This window comes from Peromyscus californicus, unplaced genomic scaffold (assembly GCF_007827085.1).
Source record: "Peromyscus californicus insignis strain IS unplaced genomic scaffold, ASM782708v3 Scaffold_2__1_contigs__length_46816999, whole genome shotgun sequence".
Taxonomy (NCBI): Eukaryota; Metazoa; Chordata; class Mammalia; order Rodentia; family Cricetidae; genus Peromyscus; species Peromyscus californicus.
In genome coordinates, this window is record NW_026294540.1 from 43,937,542 (window position 1) to 43,960,558 (window position 23,017).

A 23,017-nucleotide genomic window follows, 5' to 3' on the forward strand; every position below is an offset into this window, starting at 1 on the left:
CGTGTGCTTCCCTCGCTCTTCCTTCACGTTTCTCTGGTATGGTTCCCTCTGGTTCATGGTTGCCTGGTATTAGAAAAATAGAGGTACAAACAGGAATATTGGCACTCCTCCATGTCTCCAGTAATGACAGTGGGCTTGCTATCTAACCCAGTGACAATTCTGGCCATGAGCTGGGATATTTTATTAACAATCTAACATCAGTGATTTGGGAGTGGTTTATTTTAAGTTATTTATTTTTATGTATGTGGGTTTTGCCTGCATGTATGTCTGTGCATCACATGCAGGCAGTACTTGAGGAGGCCAGAAGAGGGCGCTGTGCTCCCTGGAACTGGAGTTACAGATGCTTGTAAGCTACCATGTGGGTGCGGGGAACTGAACCCACGCCCTCCGAAAGAGCGGCTTAACCACAGAGCCACCTCTCCAGCCCCGAAAGGATTTTTGTAGCAATGTGATTTAGTATCAAGTAGAATGTAACAGATGTTGTCAAGTTCTGCACAGATAAATACTGAGGCACAAATCTTAGTCAAAAGATTTACTGATGTGCTTGCCTAATGTGAGCTATGAAATTTCTTTTCCCTCCTTTGAAGATATGTATATATAGCTCTGGCTGTCCTGGAATTCCCCATGTAGACCAGGCTGACCTCCAACTCACAAAGATCCACTGTCTTTGCCTCCTGAGTGCTGGGCTTAAAGATGTGTACCATCATGCCTGGCTTCCTTTAAAGAATTTTGAAGCGAGTGAAAAAGACCTTTTACATACCCCACTCAGCAAAACTAAGACAAGATGACTTCAAGTGACAAAATTCCAAAGCTACAACTTGATTTAAAAACCTACCCTGGCTTTCGTTATGATTATGGTGCCTTGCTGGAGCCCGCCTTTAACCAAACGGGAGAACTACAAGTAAATATGCAAATATATGCAAATATATGCATTGGCTGCACCTGGTCTGGAATCAGCTGGAGGAAAAGATGGGCTTTATGAGGATACAGGACTGAAAAAGGGCTTCGAGGACCTGACTTCAGGATGTTACTTCCATGTATGTGAAACAGTGTCTTTCTCCTACAAGCAGACACGCTTACCACATACCACATGGGAGTGTGCACACACAGCCTCACCCACACACATACACACTCCTCCTTAGTAATTACCGTGAAAATGTCAGGACTGGTGCACAGAGGATGAGACTTGTGGAGCAGAGCCACATTTGTCCCAGACAACAGCATCCTGCATCAGGCACGGGAAGCCAGATGTTGTTTGCTGGAGCCCAACCTGCCTCCCAAGCAACGCCTGATGGTGGGCATGGGAGCGATGTTCCTTCCACCCTGGGCTTCGAGCCACCTCTCAGAAGTCCTCCAGCTGTCATCTTGGTCAGGACTGTAGCAGTGTCTACATTTTGGGAAGAAAAACCGTCCCAGCTTCCAGCGGTTCACACGTTTTCTGCAGCAGATGGTATTGAGACTTTGATTATCATGTCAGAATTTCAGCTCGTCTCTTGGTACTCCTGTCAAATCCACATCACTTCATATTGAAAACTTTTCATGCCAGGTGTGGTAGCGCACACACCTTTCATCCCAGCACTTGGGAGGCAGAGGCAGGTGGATCCCTGGGAGTTTCCGGCCAGCCTGGTCTACAGAGGGAGTTCCAGGACAGCCAAGGCTACATAGTAAGAGCCTGTGTGCAACAAAACAAAACAAAAACAACATTTTGAAATATATAAGCAAGCAAACACCTTTTCATATTCTGCTCCCAGAGTCTCTATTGTAAATTTATTTCCACAAACTGTTAATCCTTTATGCTGATTATGTGGGTAGCATCATTTTCACAGCATACTGGGTACATTCTTAAATCTATATATCTTCGATCTATAGTTTCTGATCATGAAACTAATACAGAAGATGTAAAGATTTTTTTGCTCCCAACATGTCTTCTCTAAAAGGTGGTGGAGGCTCGAGAAGAGAGCCCCGCTGTTTGACTTAAACGCTATGATCTTATGTTGCTTTTGAGGGCTCCAGGTGACTGGGTGAAATAAAACCCAGTCAAAAAGAGCAATTATCAACGAGACCACTTGATAGGCAAGAAACAGTAATCACTAGAGCCGTGGTTCTCAACCTTCCTCATGCTGCGACCCTTTAATACAGCTCCTCGTGTTGTGGTGATGCCCAACCATGACATTATTTCATTGCTACTCCATAGCTGTAATTTTGCTACTGTTATGAGTCGTGATGTAAAAGTCTGGTGTGCAGAATATCTGACATTTGACCCCAAGGGGGTCGCGACCCACAGATTGAGAACCTCCACACTAAACCTTCCGGTGTTGATGATTTAGGAATTCTGAGAACAAATCAAGCATTTCTAGCTATAATATTTTTCAGGCATTAGAAGGTTAAGATGTATGAAACCGTCTTGTTTTCACATTTGTGAGAGTTGGGGCTGCCTGAAAGGTGCAGGAAGAGGAGATCAGCAAATCAATAATTGCTGAATGGCAAGGATTTAATTAGTCATACGATCCAAGGCTTCCAGCTAGCGAGAAATTGAAAACAGCTAACCAATCAGGATAGATGAGCATCAGGGTAGAGAAACAGAGCAGTGGGGAACTTGTAGTGGAAATTCTATAAACTTGGAAATCCAGGGCTTGAAAATGCTTTTTTCCCCCACGTGATGAGCAATATGTACTCATTACACAAGAGTCAGAGAAATCAGAGAAACAGGAGAGCATTAGAAATGTCTGTGTTCCTCTAGGAGAGACAATAGATATTAGTCACGTCCTTGGTTCACATCCTTGAAAATGCTATCCCGAGTGGTTTCCTGTCACCTTGACATGTGAAGAGTCATCTGAGAAGAGGGAACTTCAACTGATAACATACCCCCATGAGACTGGCCTGTAGGCAGTTCTGCGGTGTGTCCTCTTGATTAAGGATGAATGTGGGGTGGTCCAGCCCACGGCCAGCAGTGTTCCCCTGGACAAGTGGTCCTGGGTTGTGTAATGAGGTAGACAGAACAAGCTGGCGGGGGTGGGGGATCGGGGGACAAGCCAGTAAGCCACATTCCTCCATGGTCTCTGCTTCAGTTCCTGCTGGAGTTACTGCCCTGAGTTCCCTCAGTGATGGAGTGTGACCGGAGGGATAAGCCGAAAGAAACCCTTCTCCCCACAAGTTGTTTTGTTACAGCCGCAGAAGCAAACTGAGACACCTGTCCCATGTGTGACTGTTTTATACATGTGTCTGACCCCATGAACTGGCCAACACTCTACACAGTTGTCTGTAGGTGAGTATCATTTGGTTAGTTTCCCTCGATGATGGACTGTGATAGGGATATGTAAGCCAAATAAACTCTTTCCTCCACAAGTCGGGTGTTGGTATCTTTATCATAGCAACAAAAAGAAGTGACTGAACAGAGCCCTAAGCAGAAGGCTGAGGGGTGCTGGAGTTAGCAAGGGGCTTTCTTGAGTTTGGTCTGTAGAACCCACGTGGAAAAAGAAAAGGTCACAGTTCATGCTCTTGTGATCTCAGCACTGAAAAAGCAGACAGGCTGGCCCCCGGGGTCACAAACCCAGCCACCCTAGCTTAATTGGTGGGTTCCAGGCCAATGACAGACACTGTCTCAAAAAACAAGATCAAAAATTCCTGAGGAATGATACTAGATACACACTAGTACACACACACATACACACACACACACACACACACACACACACACACATACACACCACACACACACACCACACACATACACACACATCACACCACACACACCACATACCACACCACACACACACACACACACACATACACATACACACCACACACACCCCCCACACACTACACACACACCACACACACACCAACACACACCACACACACATACACACCAACATACACCACACACACACACACACACACACACACACACACACACACACACACACACACACAGGTCCTCAGTAAAGGCAAGGAAGTCATCCTAGGTGCCAGGATTCTATTCTGTCTGTCTACCCGAGTGTCAGGTTTGGCTCTGGGCAACTTTTAAGGAACCCTGTGTGGAGACGGCTGACTGTATTGTGGATGGAAAATACAGAAGGTTATTCTGGGGAAATCATTAGATGAGTGTTTTGTGGGAGACTGATTGAAATTCTGTTAAGGAGGTAGTTTATAATCCACAGAATTGTGCTGATACAGATAAGAGGATAATTTGGTCTATAAACATGGGCATCAGGCCAGTCAGCTAGCTCGTGTAACTCACTCAGCACAGCAGTGACCTTGAGAACGTCCCCAAACGTGTCATGGCTCTGGAAGTTGAGGTAAAGGATGCCAAAGAGGGAAAAAAACTGAAAACCAAAACCAAAACCAAAAAACAACCCTATGTTCCCTTAAAATGTTTCAATTGTTCGTCTTCTTAAGAAGCTCCCTCTGGACCTTACACCACCACTCTTGGATGCAGAGTGACACACACAGGTATCCGAATTATTTTCTGTTTATGGGCTGCATTTCAATTCTTTCACTGTTGGTCTCAGTTAATTTAATTAAGATTTTAAATTAGTTTTCATAGGATTAAATTAATCTTTTAAGAATGATTCCGTTTTAATTTTTATTTTTAAATCTAAGGAAGAGTCCCAACAAAGTGACCCATTGAGTGTGGTCCCCGAGATGTGTTAGAATGAGTGCTAACATCAGCTGGGACTTTTTTTACCTTTACTTTTAGACGTCTGGTTTTCTCCCCGGCATCCTCCTTGAGACAGGGTTCTGTGGCTTGAAGAGAATCTGGTCTCCTTGATTTGGGGTTTCCTTTGCGATTCCTTTCCTCTCTTACATCCACGGGTAGCATCCAGTACATCAGTCTGCTACACTGATTCCACCGTCGGTGATAACTGAAGTCTGGCCGCTTGTCAGTATGCCCTGTCTATCATCACGTTTCACCTGGACCAGTGGTCCAAACTGCCATCATCTCTTGCCTGGCGCTATCATTATTACAGGAGCTGCCTAACTGGTTTGTTGGGTCCCCGGTTGCCTCCCCATTCTCCACCTCATATCCAGTCATCTTTCATCATCCTAAACCAAATGACATTATGACCGCAGTCGAAGGATAAGCACATGGTGCTTACTAGGTGACAGTCACAACTGCAGCCATCCAGGTAAAGACTGAGTAAGCCTCATCCCACGAGTCTGAGAGAAGAAGTCTTTCAGATCCTGGACTTTGTGACGTTTTCATATACACAATGAGATGTCTTGGGTTTGGACCCAAGTCAACACAAGATTCATTTATATGTTGTGTGCAGTGTATTTCCTCAGGCAGACACTTACATGGTCAGTTTTTACAGGGTATCTGCCTTTCGACTGAGAACCCTGAAGTGAGGGCTGATGGGCTTTGTCACCTGCCGTGGTTGTGTTGGGTCTCAACAAATTGAGTCTCCAATAAATTTCAGAGCATTTCAGAGTTGGGGTGTTGGGGGCTAGGCATATTCCACCAGTATCAACTTCCTCAATTCTCCTAAGGATGGGAATGGAAAATTGCTATCCCTATTTTATATTTTGGGTTATGAGCCTAGCCTTTAGCGACTTAGCCATCTCTCTGGCCCGCTCTCCTTATTTTAAACAGAAGCGAGAAATAGGTAAGCAGAGCTGGTACCTAAGTTTGTCTGTGGTGATGAGGCTTGGAAGGGTGCAGAATTAGGGCAGTCCGAGTCCATTCCCTTAGACGACTGGTCAACTCCGCCTGGATGCCGTCATCCCCGACCCTTGTAGTTAATGTCTCTCACTTTTTATTGGCTGTGCCTCTCCTCAAAGGACGCCCTGCCAACCCTTCCAATCTAACTGCCCCCTCCCCATCCTGCCATCTGCTAACCCTCCTCTCACTGTCCATCTCCTCCCTGGGATATAAGCTCCATGAAAAGACACTCAGCAAAGTGCAGAGTATATTTGTTGCACAAATGAATGAGTGTTGAGACTCTTGTAACTAAAAACAAAATAATGGATTTTTTTTAAAAAAGTAATAAATTATCCCCATAGTTGCAGATTTGAGTTTATGTTTCAGAGAAAAATTGATGTTTCTTGTCACATAAATCCTGGCTAATGTACAACTCTGAGTATCTTTCTGACTAGTAATATGTTCACAATCTGTTTCCTTCTAAATCTTTAATATTTTACTCACAATCTGATGAGTTTTGGCAACTCCATGTGTGGTGGATAATCTTGTTTGTCAACTTAATACCCCTCGGAAGCTTCAGTTGGGGGATTGCTTCCATCAGAGTGACCCGTGGGCACATCTGTGTGGCATTTTTTCATTGATGTAAGAGGGCCCAGTGCCCAGTGCGTCTCTGTGCAGGTATGTCTGGGTTCTATCAAAAAGCTAACTGAGCAAGCCAGAAAGTTCCTCTGGGCTCTCTGCTTCTGTTTCTGCCTTGGTTTCCCTCAATAATGGACCCGAGAGCCAATAAACCCTTTCCTTCCCTAAGTGGCTTTTGGTTGGTATTTTGTCACTGCGACATAGAAGCCAACCGGAGCAATGCCCATCCATGTGACAAATCCTCCCACTATCCTACAAAACTTCCCGTGACTCCTCATGGGTCCTCACCCTCCACAGGCAACCCCTAGACACTGGTCTGGAGGCTCGAAAACGGAGTCACACAACCATGTGCGTGTCCTTTGTGTCCCGACTCTCTGCGCTAGAAAACATCTTTTTGGATCAGACTCTGTTCTTGCATGAAAGGGGGTTCATTTTCTTCTTTGGTGTTGTTTGTTTCTCTCCCAGATGAAACTGAGGGCCTTTATGTGCTGGTAAGGCACTACCACTGAGCTGTATCCTCAGTGTGCCTGCCCTCTGTCTTCCCCTCCCGCTCCCGCTTTGTAAAGGTGTGGAGACAGGCCTTGCTCTACTGCCCAGGCAGGCCTGGACAGTGTGGTGCTTCGGTTTCATCCTCCCGAGTAGCTCTTCCAGTTCCGCCCTGTTCTGTGGATAAATGCCTATTAGATTCAGGACACCAGTGTTCAAAGGTCGCAATCTGGGCCAAGGTAGGAGCATCCTGTCTCGCCTCCTGAGGATGAGCACAGCCTGCTCACTGGCTTTTCTATTTACTGCTCAGATGGTCATGAGGTTTCCTTGTCAACAGGGAAGGGAGGGCAAGTGTGGCGATGGACAGGAAGTTGTGAAGAGTTAACACTGAGCAAGCAGCGATGAGGAGGGACTGTCTTAGCACTCTCCAGCCATACAGGCCAAAGCCATTGTTGCTTTGGTCAACAGTTTAGTTTTTATTTTTTCTTAGCTTATAGACGGCTACTTCAGATCACTGAAATATTGCACTCAGTGAAATGAGGAATATTGTTAAAGAAGGTCAACCCGAGAGATAGAAACAAATTGACTTCATTGAATGGTTCGCTGAACTTGGAAGGTGGGTGATGAGACCATTGGGTGCCTGTGCTGAGACAAACCAGAAGAACACTGGAGGAAAATGAAAGGGATCTTTGGAGTGGTGAGCAGAAGATCCTCTGGCTCATGTGGTGAGAGGAAAATTGGATCAGTCATTCTGGAAACTACGAAGAGTCAGCAGCAAATGGGAGTAGGGTTTTCCAAATGTGTGTGTGTGGGGGGCATAAAAGGTTGACAAATAGCCCTTGTGTTTGTAGGAGAATAGGAAGAATTAGTCAAGGAGTTCAAAGGTAAGGAGGGAATAACACCCAGATTAGCTTCAGTGTTAAGTGAAAAAGAAAGAAACGAGCTATCAGGAGCCGGCAGCGTTTTCTGGAAGCGCAGTTGGCTGTGTGAAGCAGCAGTTCAAGGGGCTCCCGGCCGAGTCTGCCCGGCCCCTGGCCTCACAGCTCTATTTAGTTGTCTCTTGCTCCTGGCTTGTCTCCTGCACTTCAAGATGCCGGCATTGTCTCAGCACTCTGGAGGATGCGCCAGGACACCAAGGCTCATCTTTCAATTTGTGGGGCTGATTCATCGGGAAAAACAGAGATTGTGAGAGCATGTGTTAGGATTCTGGCAGTGAGAGACAGATGAGGAACAGTCGATTGACTCAAACAGTTGGAGTCCATTTGGAAACTCCCAGTCTCTTAGGATAAAACATATAATCCTATTTAGAAATTCCTGGTATGGCCACAGATGGGATCTTGGTTCTTTTGATCAAGCCCATTAATTGAAAAGTACATAATCCAAAGATAACTTACCAGTAAGATATTATAGCACATTCTTATTTTATTAATTTTTCCAATGTGAATCATAATTATACACTCAATACAACAAACAACTTTACATATTTCCATTGGCTGCTAGAACACACTGGAAATCTCTGTGACCATGGTGGCAGTTCTCTGCAGGGTGACCTTCCTTGAAATGACTTGCTGGCTGTAGCTGATGGCTGTACTGTGGACTTGTCACTGTGTTAGGCCCTATGGAAGTGAGGTATCAGCGGGGCTGGGAAATCCAGTAAGCGTTGCATGTCTCCTCACAATCAGGGAGAAATTCACTGTGTGTTTCTCTCCATAGGCTCATGCCAAAATCTGGCATCTCTACAATACCTCTTTCCGCCCCTCTCAGGGAGGCCAGGTGTCTATTGCCTTAAGTTCCCACTGGATCAGTCCACGAAGAATGACTGACCATAACATCCGAGAATGCCAGAAGTCTCTCGACTTTGTGCTAGGCTGGTTTGCCAAACCCATATTTATCGACGGGGACTACCCAGAGAGCATGAAGAGCAACCTCTCCTCTCTTCTGCCCGAGTTTACCGAATCTGAGAAGAAGTTCATCAGAGGCACCGCTGACTTTTTCGCTCTTTCCTTTGGACCAACCCTGAGTTTTCAACTGTTGGACCCTCACATGAAGTTCCGACAATTGGAATCTCCCAGCCTGAGGCAGCTCCTGTCTTGGATAGATCTGGAATATAACCACCCTCCAATATTTATTGTGGAAAATGGTTGGTTTGTCTCAGGGACCACCAAAAGAGATGATGCCAAGTACATGTATTACCTCAAGAAGTTCATAATGGAAACCTTAAAAGGTGCGCTTTCAAGTAAAATTTCTGTTTCCTGCCAAAATTCAGTTTCCCCCATACACATCACACACACATACCACACCACACACAGAGCACATACACAAACAAACACATCACACACACACACCACACATATCATACACACACACACCACACACAATACACCACACACACCACACATATCACACACACAAACACACCACACATACACCACACACTTACAAACACCACACACACAACACATACAACACACACACATACATCACAAACATACCACACACATACACACCACACATTATAGATACACGACACACACAAACCACACAATACAACACACACACACATACTATACATACACACACCTTTAAAGACTATCTGCAAAATGTAGACATATGATTTTTGTCACAGTGTAGATAATTTGAGCAGTAGCAAGAACGTATTTATGTATCACCTCTCTCATTTGGGCCCTTCAGAAACTTAATTTTCAAAGTCCCATAAAAGGAACTTTGATAATTTGTTGATAAAAGAACAAAACAGGATTAATACTTGAAATTAGTTGACTCACAGTTTCTCATTTACATTGTTAGATTATAAAATATAATATTACAAATCACAGGCTATCTAGCTCTCTGTACATGTTTCTAGTTCATTTGTTTCAGCTGAATAAAACGCTTTTTCTTTTTTTATTTGAAATTTCCATACATTTATACAATGTATACTGATCACTTATAACCACCATTATCAACAATAAAATGCTTTTCAAAGCAAGAGGAATATTCATATGATCTGGATAAATTAGTAGGTTGAGGGTTAAAGATTGAAGAAGTGGGTCAGGTATAGAGTGTGTGCCTGGCACCCCAAGACCCTTGGTTCTGTCCATAGTACAGAAATAAGAAAAATACACGAGTCACAATGTCCAGTGCCCAGGTTAGGGAGAACAAGACATCCTAGCACCTCTGGGAGTGCGAAACTGTCTGCTACTGTGGAGGTGAAACTGTCTATGAAGACACTGATTGGTAGAGTTATCTAGATTTAATGAGAGCCATTTGTGAACAAGGAAAAAAGTTGTTTACCACACAAGAAGCATTAACCTGACTTGTTTCTTTCTTTTAATTTTTTTCCGAGATTTTATTTATTTTTATTTTATGTGTGCGAATGTTTGCTTGCATGTGTGTATGTGCACCACAGGCATTCAATGCCCACAGAAGAAGGCATCAGACCCCCTGGGACTGGAGTTACCGTTGTGAGCCACCGTGCGGGTGCTGGAAACCAAACCTGGGTCTTTTGAAAGAGCAACCGTTTCTCCAGCCCTTGTTTTGTTTCTTTTGGTGGAAAACCCTTCACACGCTCTTGAGTCACACAAAGCCCAGTGGAAGATGACACTGCTCTTGTCCTCTCTTCCCTCTGCAGCCATCAGGCTGGATGGGGTCAACGTCATTGGCTACACCGCATGGTCCCTCATGGATGGTTTCGAGTGGCACAGGGGCTACAGCATCCGACGTGGACTCTTCTACGTCGACTTTCTGAGTCAGGACAAGGAGCTGTTGCCGAAGTCTTCGGCCTTGTTCTACCAAAAGCTGATAGAGAACAATGGCTTCCCTCCTTTACCTGAGAACCAAGCCCTAGAAGGGACGTTTCCCTGTGGCTTTGCTTGGGGAGTTGTTGACAACTATGTTCAAGTAAGTCAGCTGACAAAACCCACCGCAATATCAGTAAGCCTCTTGCCAGTGGGTAGCACATCCTCACCAGGCTCTTGCCATGGCACAGGGTCTGGACATTGAGCCAAAGAGGGTTCCCTAGTGAGCATGTGAAGCACATAGTCCTGAATGCTTCACTCTTCAAACATCTTTGTCTTGCACTTTCCATTAGGTCCAAAAATTTAAGGTCTGTTGAGACAATACAAAGATAAGGCCTTTAGTGTTATGGTTGACATTTCTGTTTAAGAAGTCAAGTTTTTCTTTCTTTCTTTTGTTTTGTTTGTTTGTTTGTTTGTTTGGTTGGTTTTTTTTTTTGGTTTTTCGAGACAGGGTTTCTCTGTGTAGCTTTGCGCCTTTCCTGGTACTCACTTGGTAGCCCAGGCTGGCCTCGAACTCATAGAGATCCGCCTGGCTCTGCCTCCCGAGTGCTGGGATTAAAGGCGTGCGCCACCACCGCCCGGCCTGTTTGTTTGTTTTTTGAGACAGGGTTTCTCTGTGTAGTTTTGGTTCATGTCCTGGATCTCGCTCTGTAGACCAGGCTGGCCTCCAACTCACAGAGATCCGCCTGGCTCTGCCTCCCGAGGGCTGGGATTAAAGGCATGCGCCACCGCCACCCAGTCTAAGTTTTTCTTAAATAAGATACAGCATGGAAGTCCAGAGAACCTCAGGGAAGCTGCTGAGAATGAGGCTGGAACATTTAGCAGATCCCTCTTCCCTGTTCATGTCCCGCTCCTGGCTCGTAGAAAACACCTCAAGATAGCAAACCACTGCTTCAGTGGCTTATTGGTAGCACTGGGATACTTCTAAATGACCACTTAGTATTTATTGAGTACCAACTGTGTAGCTAGTCCTCAAAACTGCCTTTAGTTTCTCCATTTTTAAAGGGACATATTTCTTATGGTTTGACTGAATACACTATGTAGGCAGTTACTGGTTGCCGATTGTGTACAAAACCTTGTGCAAGTTGCTGGGTCACCCTAGTGATCAAGACAAAAGTTCAGAGTCTATAGTCAGATCTCCAGGTTTAGCATGTTGGATTCTTTTAGCCCCGTGGTCCTCAACCTTCCTATGCTGCGACCCTTTAACACAGTTCCTCACTCTGTGGTGACCCCCCAACCACAGAATTATTTTTGTTGCTACTTCGTAACTGTAATTTTGCTACTGTTATGAATTGTTATGGAAATATCTGTGTTTTCCAATGGTCTTATCTGTGTTTTTTTTTTCCCTGTGGAAAGATCATTCGACCCCCAAAGGGATCACTACACACAGGTTGAGAACCGCTATGCTAGCCACTTCCTACAAGTTGTATCTTCAGAAGAAACATTTGGAAGAATGCTCAGGCCCAAGGAGAAGCTTCCTTACTGAAATAGATTTTTGTTTTCTTATAGACATCGAAATTCTTTCTTTTGTTAGGAAGTACATAGTATATCCTTGATGCATTTCTGTCTCTGCTGCTGTACGTTGTTCTTTTGGCTTTTAGACTACGTAGCTCATTCTAGAGGTGATTTTGGACTTAAATCCCCTCTTCACCTTCAAAAGACAATCGGCCAACGTTTGATGGGCCTGGAGTGGCTCCACAGGGCTTCTCGTTAGGGTTTTGCTTTCCAGCTTGGTGCTATGGGCAGCTGGTTGAAGACTGAGGTGTGGGGACTGTTAGGAGAGGTCTTTAGGTCACAGAGGACATGTCCTAGAAGAGAACAGTGGGACCTCCACCACTTCCTCTTCCTTTTCCCCCCATTTAACCAGGACATGAGCATCTGTCATACTCTGTGCCCCTCACTGTGGGGTGCCAGCTCATCACAGGCCCCCAAACAATGAGGTCCATTAATTATGGACCAGAATGTCCCCAAACCCTTTTCTCACGTTATACTGTCCTTTGAGATCATCCACTCAGGGTGTCTGTCCCTCTACAAGTTCAAGCCCCTTGTGTCCTCTGTGAACCCAACATAAAGTCACTCTGAATGCTGCTGTGCTTGTGAACGTTCTGGAAGCTCCCTGGTGGGAACAGGGCTCCAGCTAGCACTTGCTTCTCTCTGCCCACACTGCTGGCTTTCCGTTATGGTGTCCATGCTCCTCTCAAGGCACCTCCCTGGCTGACAGAGACAAGATGTTCTCTGTTCTCTCAGCACAAGCTGGGCATCTTCTTGACAAGTGGTGCCCAGCACTTTTACAGTGTTATATTAATGTCTCGAGAAGTGTTTTTTTTTAGCATATTTTTGTGAATTCTTTGAGAATTCTATACAGTGCATTTTGATCATATTTACCTCCTACTATACCCCTAACTTCTTCCAGATCCATCCATACCTCCCCAAATCCCCAAACGTCACACCCTCCCCCCTCTTTACAGAGGCATTGACCCCGATTTATACCTGTGTGATCCTGGTGCAGGGCCATCCACTGGAACATGGTTACCCCCTTAGAGAAAGTGGACTCTCCCTCCCCTAGACACCATCATCTACCCATCACTTCTCAGGAGTGGGTGCTTTTTAAATTTTATGCTAAGATGTTGACTGGTTGGATTCTGTGAAGACAGCACAGTGGCTGTGAGTTCATGAGTGCATCCCTGTCGTGGCTGGAAGATGCTGGGTACCTCTGATCCTCCCCAAACTCTGCTCTTGCAAGCTTTCTACCTGTCCCAGATGGTCCATGAGTTGTGAGTTTCTGCATTAACCGCTGTCCACTGCACCAAGAAACTTTGAGAAGTGATTTTTTTTAAACCACTGAAGTATCTCTTTTCCCTTCAAACTCAAGAATTGAGGCATACCTTTCACCCAAATGACTTTAAAAATATCCCCCCTAGCTACATACGACCTGACCCGCTGGAAGTTTGCTGCTGGGTGCATTTACAGGGCTGTCACTTTGCTTAGACCCAGGGACTCAGCTCACCATGACTTTGTTTGCCTATCGCCACTAACAGGTTACATACAATAGGTTACATACAACATGGAGCTTCTTTGCTGTATGCCCCTGTGAGGAGAAACTTCATCAGTAACAAATTAAATACATATTTTGTACCCATCCCTCCTCACAGATTTTTTTTTCCACTTTTGAGTAAAACCTAAGTTAATAAATGACTGTAAGTTAGATGGACTTTTGCCTAAACACTCATTTCTAAGTCTCCCATATTTTGGAGAACTGATCCCACCACCAGGGTCTTTCGTATTTGTTTTTAGTTAGACTGAATAGAAACTGTTATTCTGGGATGATTCTGGGAGAGAAGTTGTGAATATAGCCCATTCAGAGCTGAACAAAAATAATCCAAAAGAGTTGTCTCACGCTCTGAAGACTGAACAGCAAAAGAGCATGCAAGTGAATATTTTCTCTCGTGAAACTGAAACTGTGAAGCATTTGTGGGCATTCAGCGGTGGAAGGGGGCTTCTGACACATTCCCTCATTGTGGGAGAAGCTGGTGGGTGAGCCTCGGATCCAGTCTCCAGAAAGGTAGTTTCCCTCAGACTGGAGGCTGTTTATCGCTCTCCTTTATCCACCCAGCGCTGGCCCTGCCCCGCCCCTGGAGAACCGCATGCTGACATCTGACAGAGCCTCTGCCACAGATTCAAGTCCAGGGTTCATCCAAGCCCTGCTCTTATAGGCAGGTCAGATGAAGGCCCCTGTCCTCAGAGAATTATTTCCGAGCAAACCCCTGCTTACGCTGGTTGCCAGGGCCGGGTGGGTTTTTCCTTTCTGTGCAAGCCCCAAGATTTTATGATGCTGTTCTCACACTTAGCGTGCTTTTCCTAGAGACGATTTTCGATTTGGAGGCTAACATATCTCATGGCTGAGAGAAGTTATTGTTAATGTTGTTACAGAAAAGATAATTTAGAAAACTCAAAACCTAAAACTACTTAGAAATTACCCCTGTGGGTCAATGGCAATACTGCTTCTTTGCATACTTTCTCTCGGACTTTTTAATCATCACCTTGTGTTATCTAAGTTTTTCAGTTGTCTTTCAAACCAGCAAAAGGCAGTGGTTACACGTATTTGGCACCCAGAGCAAGCCTCAATACAAGCACGGTTTAGTAATGCATGCCACTTCGTTTTCTGACTTTAACCTACTTATAAGCAAATTTTCTTCTTTTCCTTTTTTTTAAACAAATTTGTTTTTGTTGTTAAAAAGCAGTCTTAGGGCTGGAGAGATGGCTCAGTGGTTAAGAGCACTGGCTGCTCTTGCAGGGGGGCCTGATTTGATTCCCAGAACCTACATGACCGCTTACAACAATCCACAACTCCAGTTCCAGGGGATCTGATGCCCTCTTCTGGCCACTATGGGCAATGCATGCATGTGGTACACAGACACACTTGCAGGCAAACCCCCATACGTATAAAGCAAAAAATAAATACACCTTTAAACACAAATAAAGAGCAGCCTTATATCATCAGTGGCTTCTTATAATAAAAGCAAAACATCCATGCTAGTTGCAGGGATACATACCTGTAATTGCCGCATTCAAGAGGCTGAGGCAGGAGAAATCAGGCTGGGCTACATAAATTTTTTGCATGCCTTTAATCCCAGCACTCGGGAGGCAGAGCCAGGCGGATCTCTGTGAGTTCAAGGCCAGCCTGTGAGTTTTCCTGTGAGTTCCAGGAAATGCACAAAGCTACACGGAGAAACCCTGTCTTGAAAAACCAATAAATAAATAAACAAATAAATAAATAAATAAATAAAAATTCTCTGCTTGTATTTCACAGACTTCCCGTGTATAGAAATCACTAGTGTCTGTTATCTGAAGAGACAAAATTCAGACTTAAAAACCTATCTTAATATAAGGGTTTGAATTGGCAAGAACTATGGTAATATGCACATGCATTTAGAAAGGGAGGTGGGTTAATGTTTTCTTTCTCATAAACAACAGTTTAAGCGTTCAACTGGATGAAACCCTAACTGTGCATCTCTTGCTTGCTAACGTTGAAATTATTACCTGAGCTTTTTGGGTCCTGCCCAGGTAGGTAACAGTTGCTTGGCTCTTTGTAGGTGGACACCACTCTCTCTCAGTTTACCGACCCAAACATCTACCTGTGGGATGTGCATCACAGTAAGAGGCTTATTAAAGTGGACGGGGTTGTAGCCAAGAAGAGAAAACCCTATTGTGTTGATTTCTCCGCCATCCGACCTCAGATAGCCTTACTTCGAGAAATGCATGTCACCCACTTTCGCTTCTCCCTGGACTGGGCCCTGATCTTGCCCCTGGGTAACCAGACCCAAGTCAACCGCACAGTTCTGCACTTCTACCGCTGCGTCATCAGCGAGCTGATGCACGCCAACGTCACCCCCGTGGTGGCCCTGTGGCAACCAGCGGCCCTGCACCAAGGCCTGCCGCATGCCCTGGCCAAACATGGGGCCTGGGAGAACCCGCACACCGCCCTGGCGTTTGCAGACTATGCCAGTCTGTGCTTTAAAGAGCTGGGCCACTGGGTCAAGTTCTGGATTACCATAAACGAGCCCAACACACGGAACATGACCTACCGTGCCGGGCACCACCTCCTGAAAGCGCATGCCTTGGCTTGGCGCCTGTACGATGAGAAGTTTAGGGCGGCTCAGAAAGGCAAAATATCCATTGCCTTGCAGGCCGACTGGATAGAACCCGCCTGCCCTTTCTCCCAAAAGGACAAAGAAGTGGCCGAGAGAGTTTTGGAATTTGATATTGGCTGGCTGGCAGAGCCCATTTTCGGCTCCGGAGATTATCCACGTGTGATGAGAGACTGGCTGAACCAAAAAAACAATTTCCTCTTGCCTTACTTCACGGAAGACGAAGAAAAGCTAATCCAGGGTTCCTTTGACTTCCTGGCGGTGAGCCATTACACCACCATCCTTGTGGACTGGGAAAGGGAGGATCCGATAAAATACAACGATTACCTGGAGGTACAGGAGATGACCGACATCACGTGGCTCAACTCTCCCAGTCAGGTGGCCGTGGTGCCTTGGGGGCTGCGCAAAGTGCTCAGCTGGCTGAGGTTCAAGTACGGAGACCTCCCTGTGTACGTGACAGCCAACGGCGTCGATGACGATCCCCACGTCGAGCAGGACGCACTGAGGATGTATTATGTTGAGAATTACGTGAACGAGGCCCTGAAAGGTGAGCCTTCTCTGCCCCTGCTCCCAGAAACGCCATCACCATCAGAGCGGGTGGTTCCTGATGGAGAGGGAAACTCTCCCCATCCTCAAGTAGAACTAAAGACAGCATCTTCGCTGTGGTGAAACGGAGTCCTTAGCACTGCCCTGAGGTTAATCAAAGCCTAGCCTCTTGTCTTCGGCCTCCGAGGACGCCACATCTGCTCTTCCTTCCTTCCTTCCTTCCTTCCTTCCTTCCTTCCTTCCTTCCTTCCTTCCTTCCTTCCTTCCTTCCTTCCTCCCTCCCTCCCTCCCTCCCTCCCTCCCTCCCTCCCTTCCTCCCTCCCTCCCTTCCTTCCTTCCTTCTCTTCTTTTTAGCTCTTCTTTTAAATTTTTTCTTTCCTAGTTTTTAAAATTACTTTTTGTGAGCACACAAAATAACGGAGTTCCTTATGAGATTTTTGTTCACATGGGTGGTGTCATTGTAGAATGCCTTCATTCTTGTCACATTTAAACTTTTTAAATTGTTTATTTTTGTATGACTACTGTATTTGTACCTTTCTGTCCCCCACTTTCCCTTCTAACTCTTTCTGTATCCCCTACTCCCTCTCAAATTCTATAACTTCTTCTTTGTTATTGTTCACACACACACACACACACACACACACACACACACACACACACACATATGCATGCGCACGCACATGTGCACACTACCAAGCCCATTTAATGTTGCTGGCATGTACATGTATTTAGGGCTGACCACTTGGAACTGGATTTGTCAGGAGGCTTCTTAGGGCAGGGGAACCGATTCTTCCTCGGTAGCCATTGATTGCCTGTAGCTCTTCATCTAGGGGTGGGCCTTGTGAGACATCCCCATCCAAGCTGGGGCGTCAGCTCGTGGTGTTATTGTGCAGGTCTTGTTCAGGCAGCCATGTTGTTAAGATTTCATGGGTACAGCTTTGCTGTCATGTTTAGAACAAATGACTGTGGGGTGCTCAGCCTCAATGAATACATCCACAGCGCAATTCCCACACCTAAGGCTGTGGGAAAATCACAGAAGATTGTAAGGACCAGAGTACCAGGACACCTCATATGTGTGTGTGTGTATATTCTTCATGTGTGAGGAAACTGCTCTCCTTTGCTCCTTTCTCTCCGTTACTTTCTTGTTCTCCCTGCTCCTCAATTTAGACCTCTTCCTCAGCACTCATAATCCTGTAACTGCTTCCGTGTCCTCTCTCTGTGTGTGTACGAGCATGTCTGTGTGCGTGTCTCTGTGTGTGTATGTATGTATCTGTGTCTGTCACGTATGAGCATGAGAGAAAAATGGACAATGCTTGCCCGAGTCTCAGTTATTTTGCTTAACATACCGATCTCTCTGCATTCATTTTCCTGCAGACAACATCCTTTCGTTCCCCATGGTTGAACAGAATCCCACCACGTACGTGTGCCACAATTCTTCTATACTTTCATCTGTTGATAGATATGTCACACCTATTGTGTGACACAATGATGCGATGATGCAGCTGCCCCCACAGCCATTTTATTTCCTTGATGCATTAAAAATAAACCAACCATAGGTTTATTGTGTAAAACTAACTCTGTAGTGAACTTCCATATTGCCTTGATATCTGCCTATTTGTTCTTATGTGAAAACCTTTTTCCAGTGAACTCTGATGAGTGTGAAGTTTTATTGAATCGTATTGAGGCTTTTCTTTATCCACCAAGGCTGTATAAAAAGGCTGAGTTGTGTAGCTAGAGTTTTCCTGCCTGGCCCACAGTCAGGACAAATCTCTCTCACCTGCCAGTCCCACAGCTGCTCAGACCCAACCAAGTAAACACACAGAGACTTATATTGCTTACAAACTGTATGACCATACCAGGCTTCTTGCTAACTGTTCTTACAGCTTAAATTAATCCATTTCTATTAATCTATACCTTGCCACGTGGCTTGTGGCTTACCGACATCTTCACATGCTGTTTGTCATGGTGGCGGCTGGCAGTGCCTCTCTCTCCTCAGCCTTCCACTTCCCAGCTTTATTCTCCTCCTTGTCCCGCCTATACTTCCTGCCTGGCCACTGGCCAATCAGTGATTTATTTATTGACCAATCAGAGCAACACATTTGCCATACAGAACATCCCACAGCAGAGTTGTGTATAAAATATTCAGTAAATCCTTCCCTACCCTTTGTTTCCCTAGCCTACGTGTTGGACGGAATCAACCTCTGTGGCTACTTTGCTTATTCGCTTAATGATCGTTCAGCTCCGAAGTTTGGATTTTATCGATACGCGGCCAATCAGTTTGAGCCCAAACCATCTATGAGACATTATAGGAAAATTATCGACAACAATGGCTTCCTGGGTTCTGAAGCACAGGGGAGATTTTGTCCAGAGGAATACACCGTGTGCACCGAATGCAGCTTTTTCCACACTCGGAAGTCTTTATTAGTCTTTGTTGCATTTCTGGTTTTTGCTTTTATTATTTCTCTCTCTCTTATTTTTTACTACTCCAGGAAAGGCAGGAGAAGTTATAAGTAGTGTGAACGTCTGCCTGGCTGTTTGCTTAATGTTGTGAAGCCACATTACACACATTTGGATTCTAGAAAACCTTTTTATTACAGATGGGAGAGGTTTTGTGACAGGCATTGGTGACTATAAAGTATTGGTAAGGTAACTAGTACCTGAATCTGCTCTCTTTGGGGGCGATTATGCAACTGTACCCAGCACAGTTTCTACAGTATCCCTGTACAGAAGGCAGGAGACATGGTAGCTGTAACAGCGATAACTACCTGGACAGATTTGGAAGAACAACATTAGGAACACAGATAAAAATGTGTCTGTGCCCATTTTTAAATTTTACATGCTTTTGGAAGTAACAGTCTCTCAATTGCCAAGTTAATACCTAAGAGCTGTGACTTTCCCTGATTCATTTTCACAAGGCAATGATGGAATAATATATAGTAGAGATGGCCAAGAGATCCTAGGCTAAAACAGTCCTTTTAAGAGCACTGTTTTTATCAAATGCTGCTAATATTAATTTATGAATATACTTAGAGAGCACATTATGGAAATTTACATTTTTTTGTGAATGTTTTTGAAGTGTCCTCTAAACCACAGATCCTTGAGGGTTCTCTCTTACTGGCTCTCCTTTGAGAGCCTGCACATTGGAGATTTTTTTTGATAATGTTCGAAAAAAATCAAGATGAGTCATGAGCTGCTGGCCTCTTTGAAACTGACTGTGGAATGCAGAACATTGCAGCCGTTCTAGGGAAGAGAAAGGAGGGATATTTTTTTCTCTTCTTTTTTAATGAGCAACATGAGTGATTTGATTGAACATTCTTTTATCTTTGAGCAGACCTTGGAATGAATGAAATGACCTTTCCCACATGAAGAAAGATGAACTCTCACTCAGCCTGTGAAGAATGACTCTGTTGCATTCTTCAGGATACGCTGTCAATGCTTTGACACAATAGTTTTCAAACTTCATAGCAGATCCAAGAGCAACCCGGTGTGAAGACGCCGGACATCTGTCTTTGTGGTCGCTGAGAGACACTCTGTGCTCTGAGCACCTGGGCATGAGCTTTGAGTTAGTCCCACTTGGAGCTTTGACACCGACCACACTACTGACATGTATTGAAAGGGCTAATTGGGTCTTCTCCTTCAACACCCTCTACCCTAAGTCTTACTGAGTCTCACATGGGGACGTTTTCTTGCTACACCTGAGTGGTCTTAGAGATAAGCCGATCCCAGACAGGCAAGATAAGCCAGTCAGAGCAGCATAGCTACCCTGTTGACGCAGGGTCACAATGCATAACTCATTACCATGTCATACTTCATCTTGTGACGCGGTATCGTTTTCCTCATCAACAACCAGCTTTTGCTGTGATGTTCTTTATACAACTGGACTTGTTATTGAAATCAAATGCTATAGAATCAATAGTTTATTTTATGTCTCTATTTTTCTTGATTACAGAGTAATATATATTAATTGTAAAAATTTAAAAGAGAAAAACTATATGTAAAGAAAATGATCATGTCTAATATAATACAGAGACACCACTGACAGTTCCCATGTGTTGTATTTTATGTAGTCAGATCATGTTACAAGTAGGTATACATTTTCTTTATTCATTTTTCTGTCATTAGTTTTCAAGAGTCAAAATTTAATAGTTATGGAAAATATTGTTAGAATAGCTCAAAACTGTTTTGTTTGTTGGGCCAATTTCCCATTGATTAGTTCAATAATAAATATCATTTAAAAACAATTTTCTTGCTGCATCATTTACTCTATTCCTTGAGTATAAAGAAAAGTAATTCTGTTTCTTGATGAAGCGTTATAATCAATCTTTGTGCATCTTTATATTCAGCCATAATCATGCGGCTGTAGATTGCTAGTGGATTTTTTTTTTTCGCGACAGGATTTCTCTGTGTAGTTTTGGTGCCTGTCCTGGATCTCACTCTGTAGACCAGGCTGGCCTCGAACTCACAGACATCCGCCTGGCTCTGCCTCCTGAGTGCTGGGATTAAAGGTGTGCACCAACACCACCGGGCATGGATTTTTTTTTTTTAAATGAAATTCTTTGTCAGGCATGGTAGCTTGTGCTTATAATCTAGTACTTGAAAGGCTGAGACAGGAGGAGAACTGGGAGGTCAAGGCTAGCCTGAGACTTTTTTTTTAATGTAATAAAGTAAAAAGTATTAACAAGTTAGCTAAGGCACCCAAGAGGTGACCAGAGCAATAGGGATGTTCAGATGACCACAGGAGGTGAGATCCGAGAAAACAACACAGACAAAAAGCCAAAGAGGAGAAGAAGAGAACGGCCAAGTTCTTAGGAAGAGGAGAAAGGACACCTCAAAACCTTTCAGCCGAATGAGGGCATCATGGGAACATTGTGTCCAGCAGAACTTCAGAGCATGCCAGCCACGGGCAGATGGAGGAGGTAAGGAGCCTCTCATTTCAGACCTGGGGACTTGGGGTGGGGGCAAGCAGAGACGGGCTAGGGAGCAGGCCTTTCTGGCCAGTGGGGCTGCCCTCCTTTTCTACTGTGATGACTGAGTACTTCAAACTAGACCACTCATAAAGGATAGGCGTTCATTTAGCTCAAACGTCTGCCAAGAAGCGCGATGTCAAGGTCTTGGCATCTGGCACAGGCCTCTTGCTGTACGACATGCTGACGAGGCTATCCAGACTCAAGGCTTGCCCCTAGTAACCTACTTCAACCTCCTACTGTCTCCAAAATCTCTCAAACAGGGCCATCCGCTGGACACCAAGTGTTCAAACACAGGAGCCTATGGGAAGCTTTTCCGTTCAAACGATTACATTCTACCCATGGCTCCTATAGGCTCGTGGCCATCTCGGAGCACAAAATACATGCATCCAAAAGCTCTCTATTGTCCTTTTTTGTTTTTTGAGATTATATTTTTTTGTGTGTGTTTTTTGAGTGTTTTGCCTACATGTATGTCTGTGCACCATGTGTATGCAGTGTCCATGAGGGCCAGAAGAGGGCGTCATATTTTCTGGAACTGAAGTTACAGATGGTTACCAATCACCATGTGGGTGCTGGGAACTGAACCCAGATCCTCTGGAAGATCAGCCAGTGCTCTTAACCACTGAGCCATCTCTCCAGCCCCTCATTATCTTTAATAGTCCCAACACTGAGCAAAAGTCCAAAGTCTTAGGCTAAGGAGATAGCTTCCCTCCTAAAGGTGTTTGGGGTTTTCTGGCGGGGAGGGGGACTGTTATTTCATCACAGTGATGAAAAGCCTATATTACACTCCGACATAGTGTTTTCTAGACTAATTCCACTTATTCTCAACATGTTTCAGATTTGTTGATAACTCAATATTTAGAGCATAATATTGCAAAACAAAGTCTGTTACTGTCAAAATGGTTTATTTACCCTGGAGCATTAGTTATTTTATCTGTGACTTTTCATAGACACGTTCATAGATAGACTCCCTAGTAAAACTGAAACCTCAGTTCTTACCTTTACTTTGTGATACTAAATGATTTTGTTGTGTTATTTTGTTTAATTATACAAATGTTTTATTGGTAGAATCCCGAAGACCATTCGGGAGAAAATGCTTCTCTGTTTGTGTATTGGGCCATCTGCTCTTCTGAAACAGTCTAATGACACAGACAGACATTACAATTTGTCTATTTGTTATTTAGTTGGTAAATAGTTACAGATTCTTTTTTTTTTTTGGTTTTTTGAGACAGGGTTTCTCTGTGTAGCTTTGTGCCTTTCCTGGAACTCGCTTTGTAGACCAGGCTGGCCCTGAACTCA

At 44.5% G+C, this 23,017-nt stretch overlaps 1 protein-coding gene across 1 annotated transcript in view; it reads left to right on the forward strand.

Annotated features, from left to right (window-relative positions):
* The window catches only part of Kl (klotho), a 38,704-nt gene extending 17,716 nt beyond the window's left edge, over positions 1–20,988 (forward strand). Inside the window, exons 2-5 of the mRNA XM_052754618.1 lie at positions 8,480–8,990; positions 10,395–10,663; positions 15,654–16,755; positions 18,931–20,988. Of these exons, the coding sequence (XP_052610578.1) occupies positions 8,480–8,990; positions 10,395–10,663; positions 15,654–16,755; positions 18,931–19,268 (2,220 nt within the window). The 3' untranslated portion in view covers positions 19,269–20,988. The remainder of the gene's footprint in view (positions 1–8,479; positions 8,991–10,394; positions 10,664–15,653; positions 16,756–18,930) is intronic.
* Positions 20,989–23,017: the final 2,029 nt, after the last annotated feature.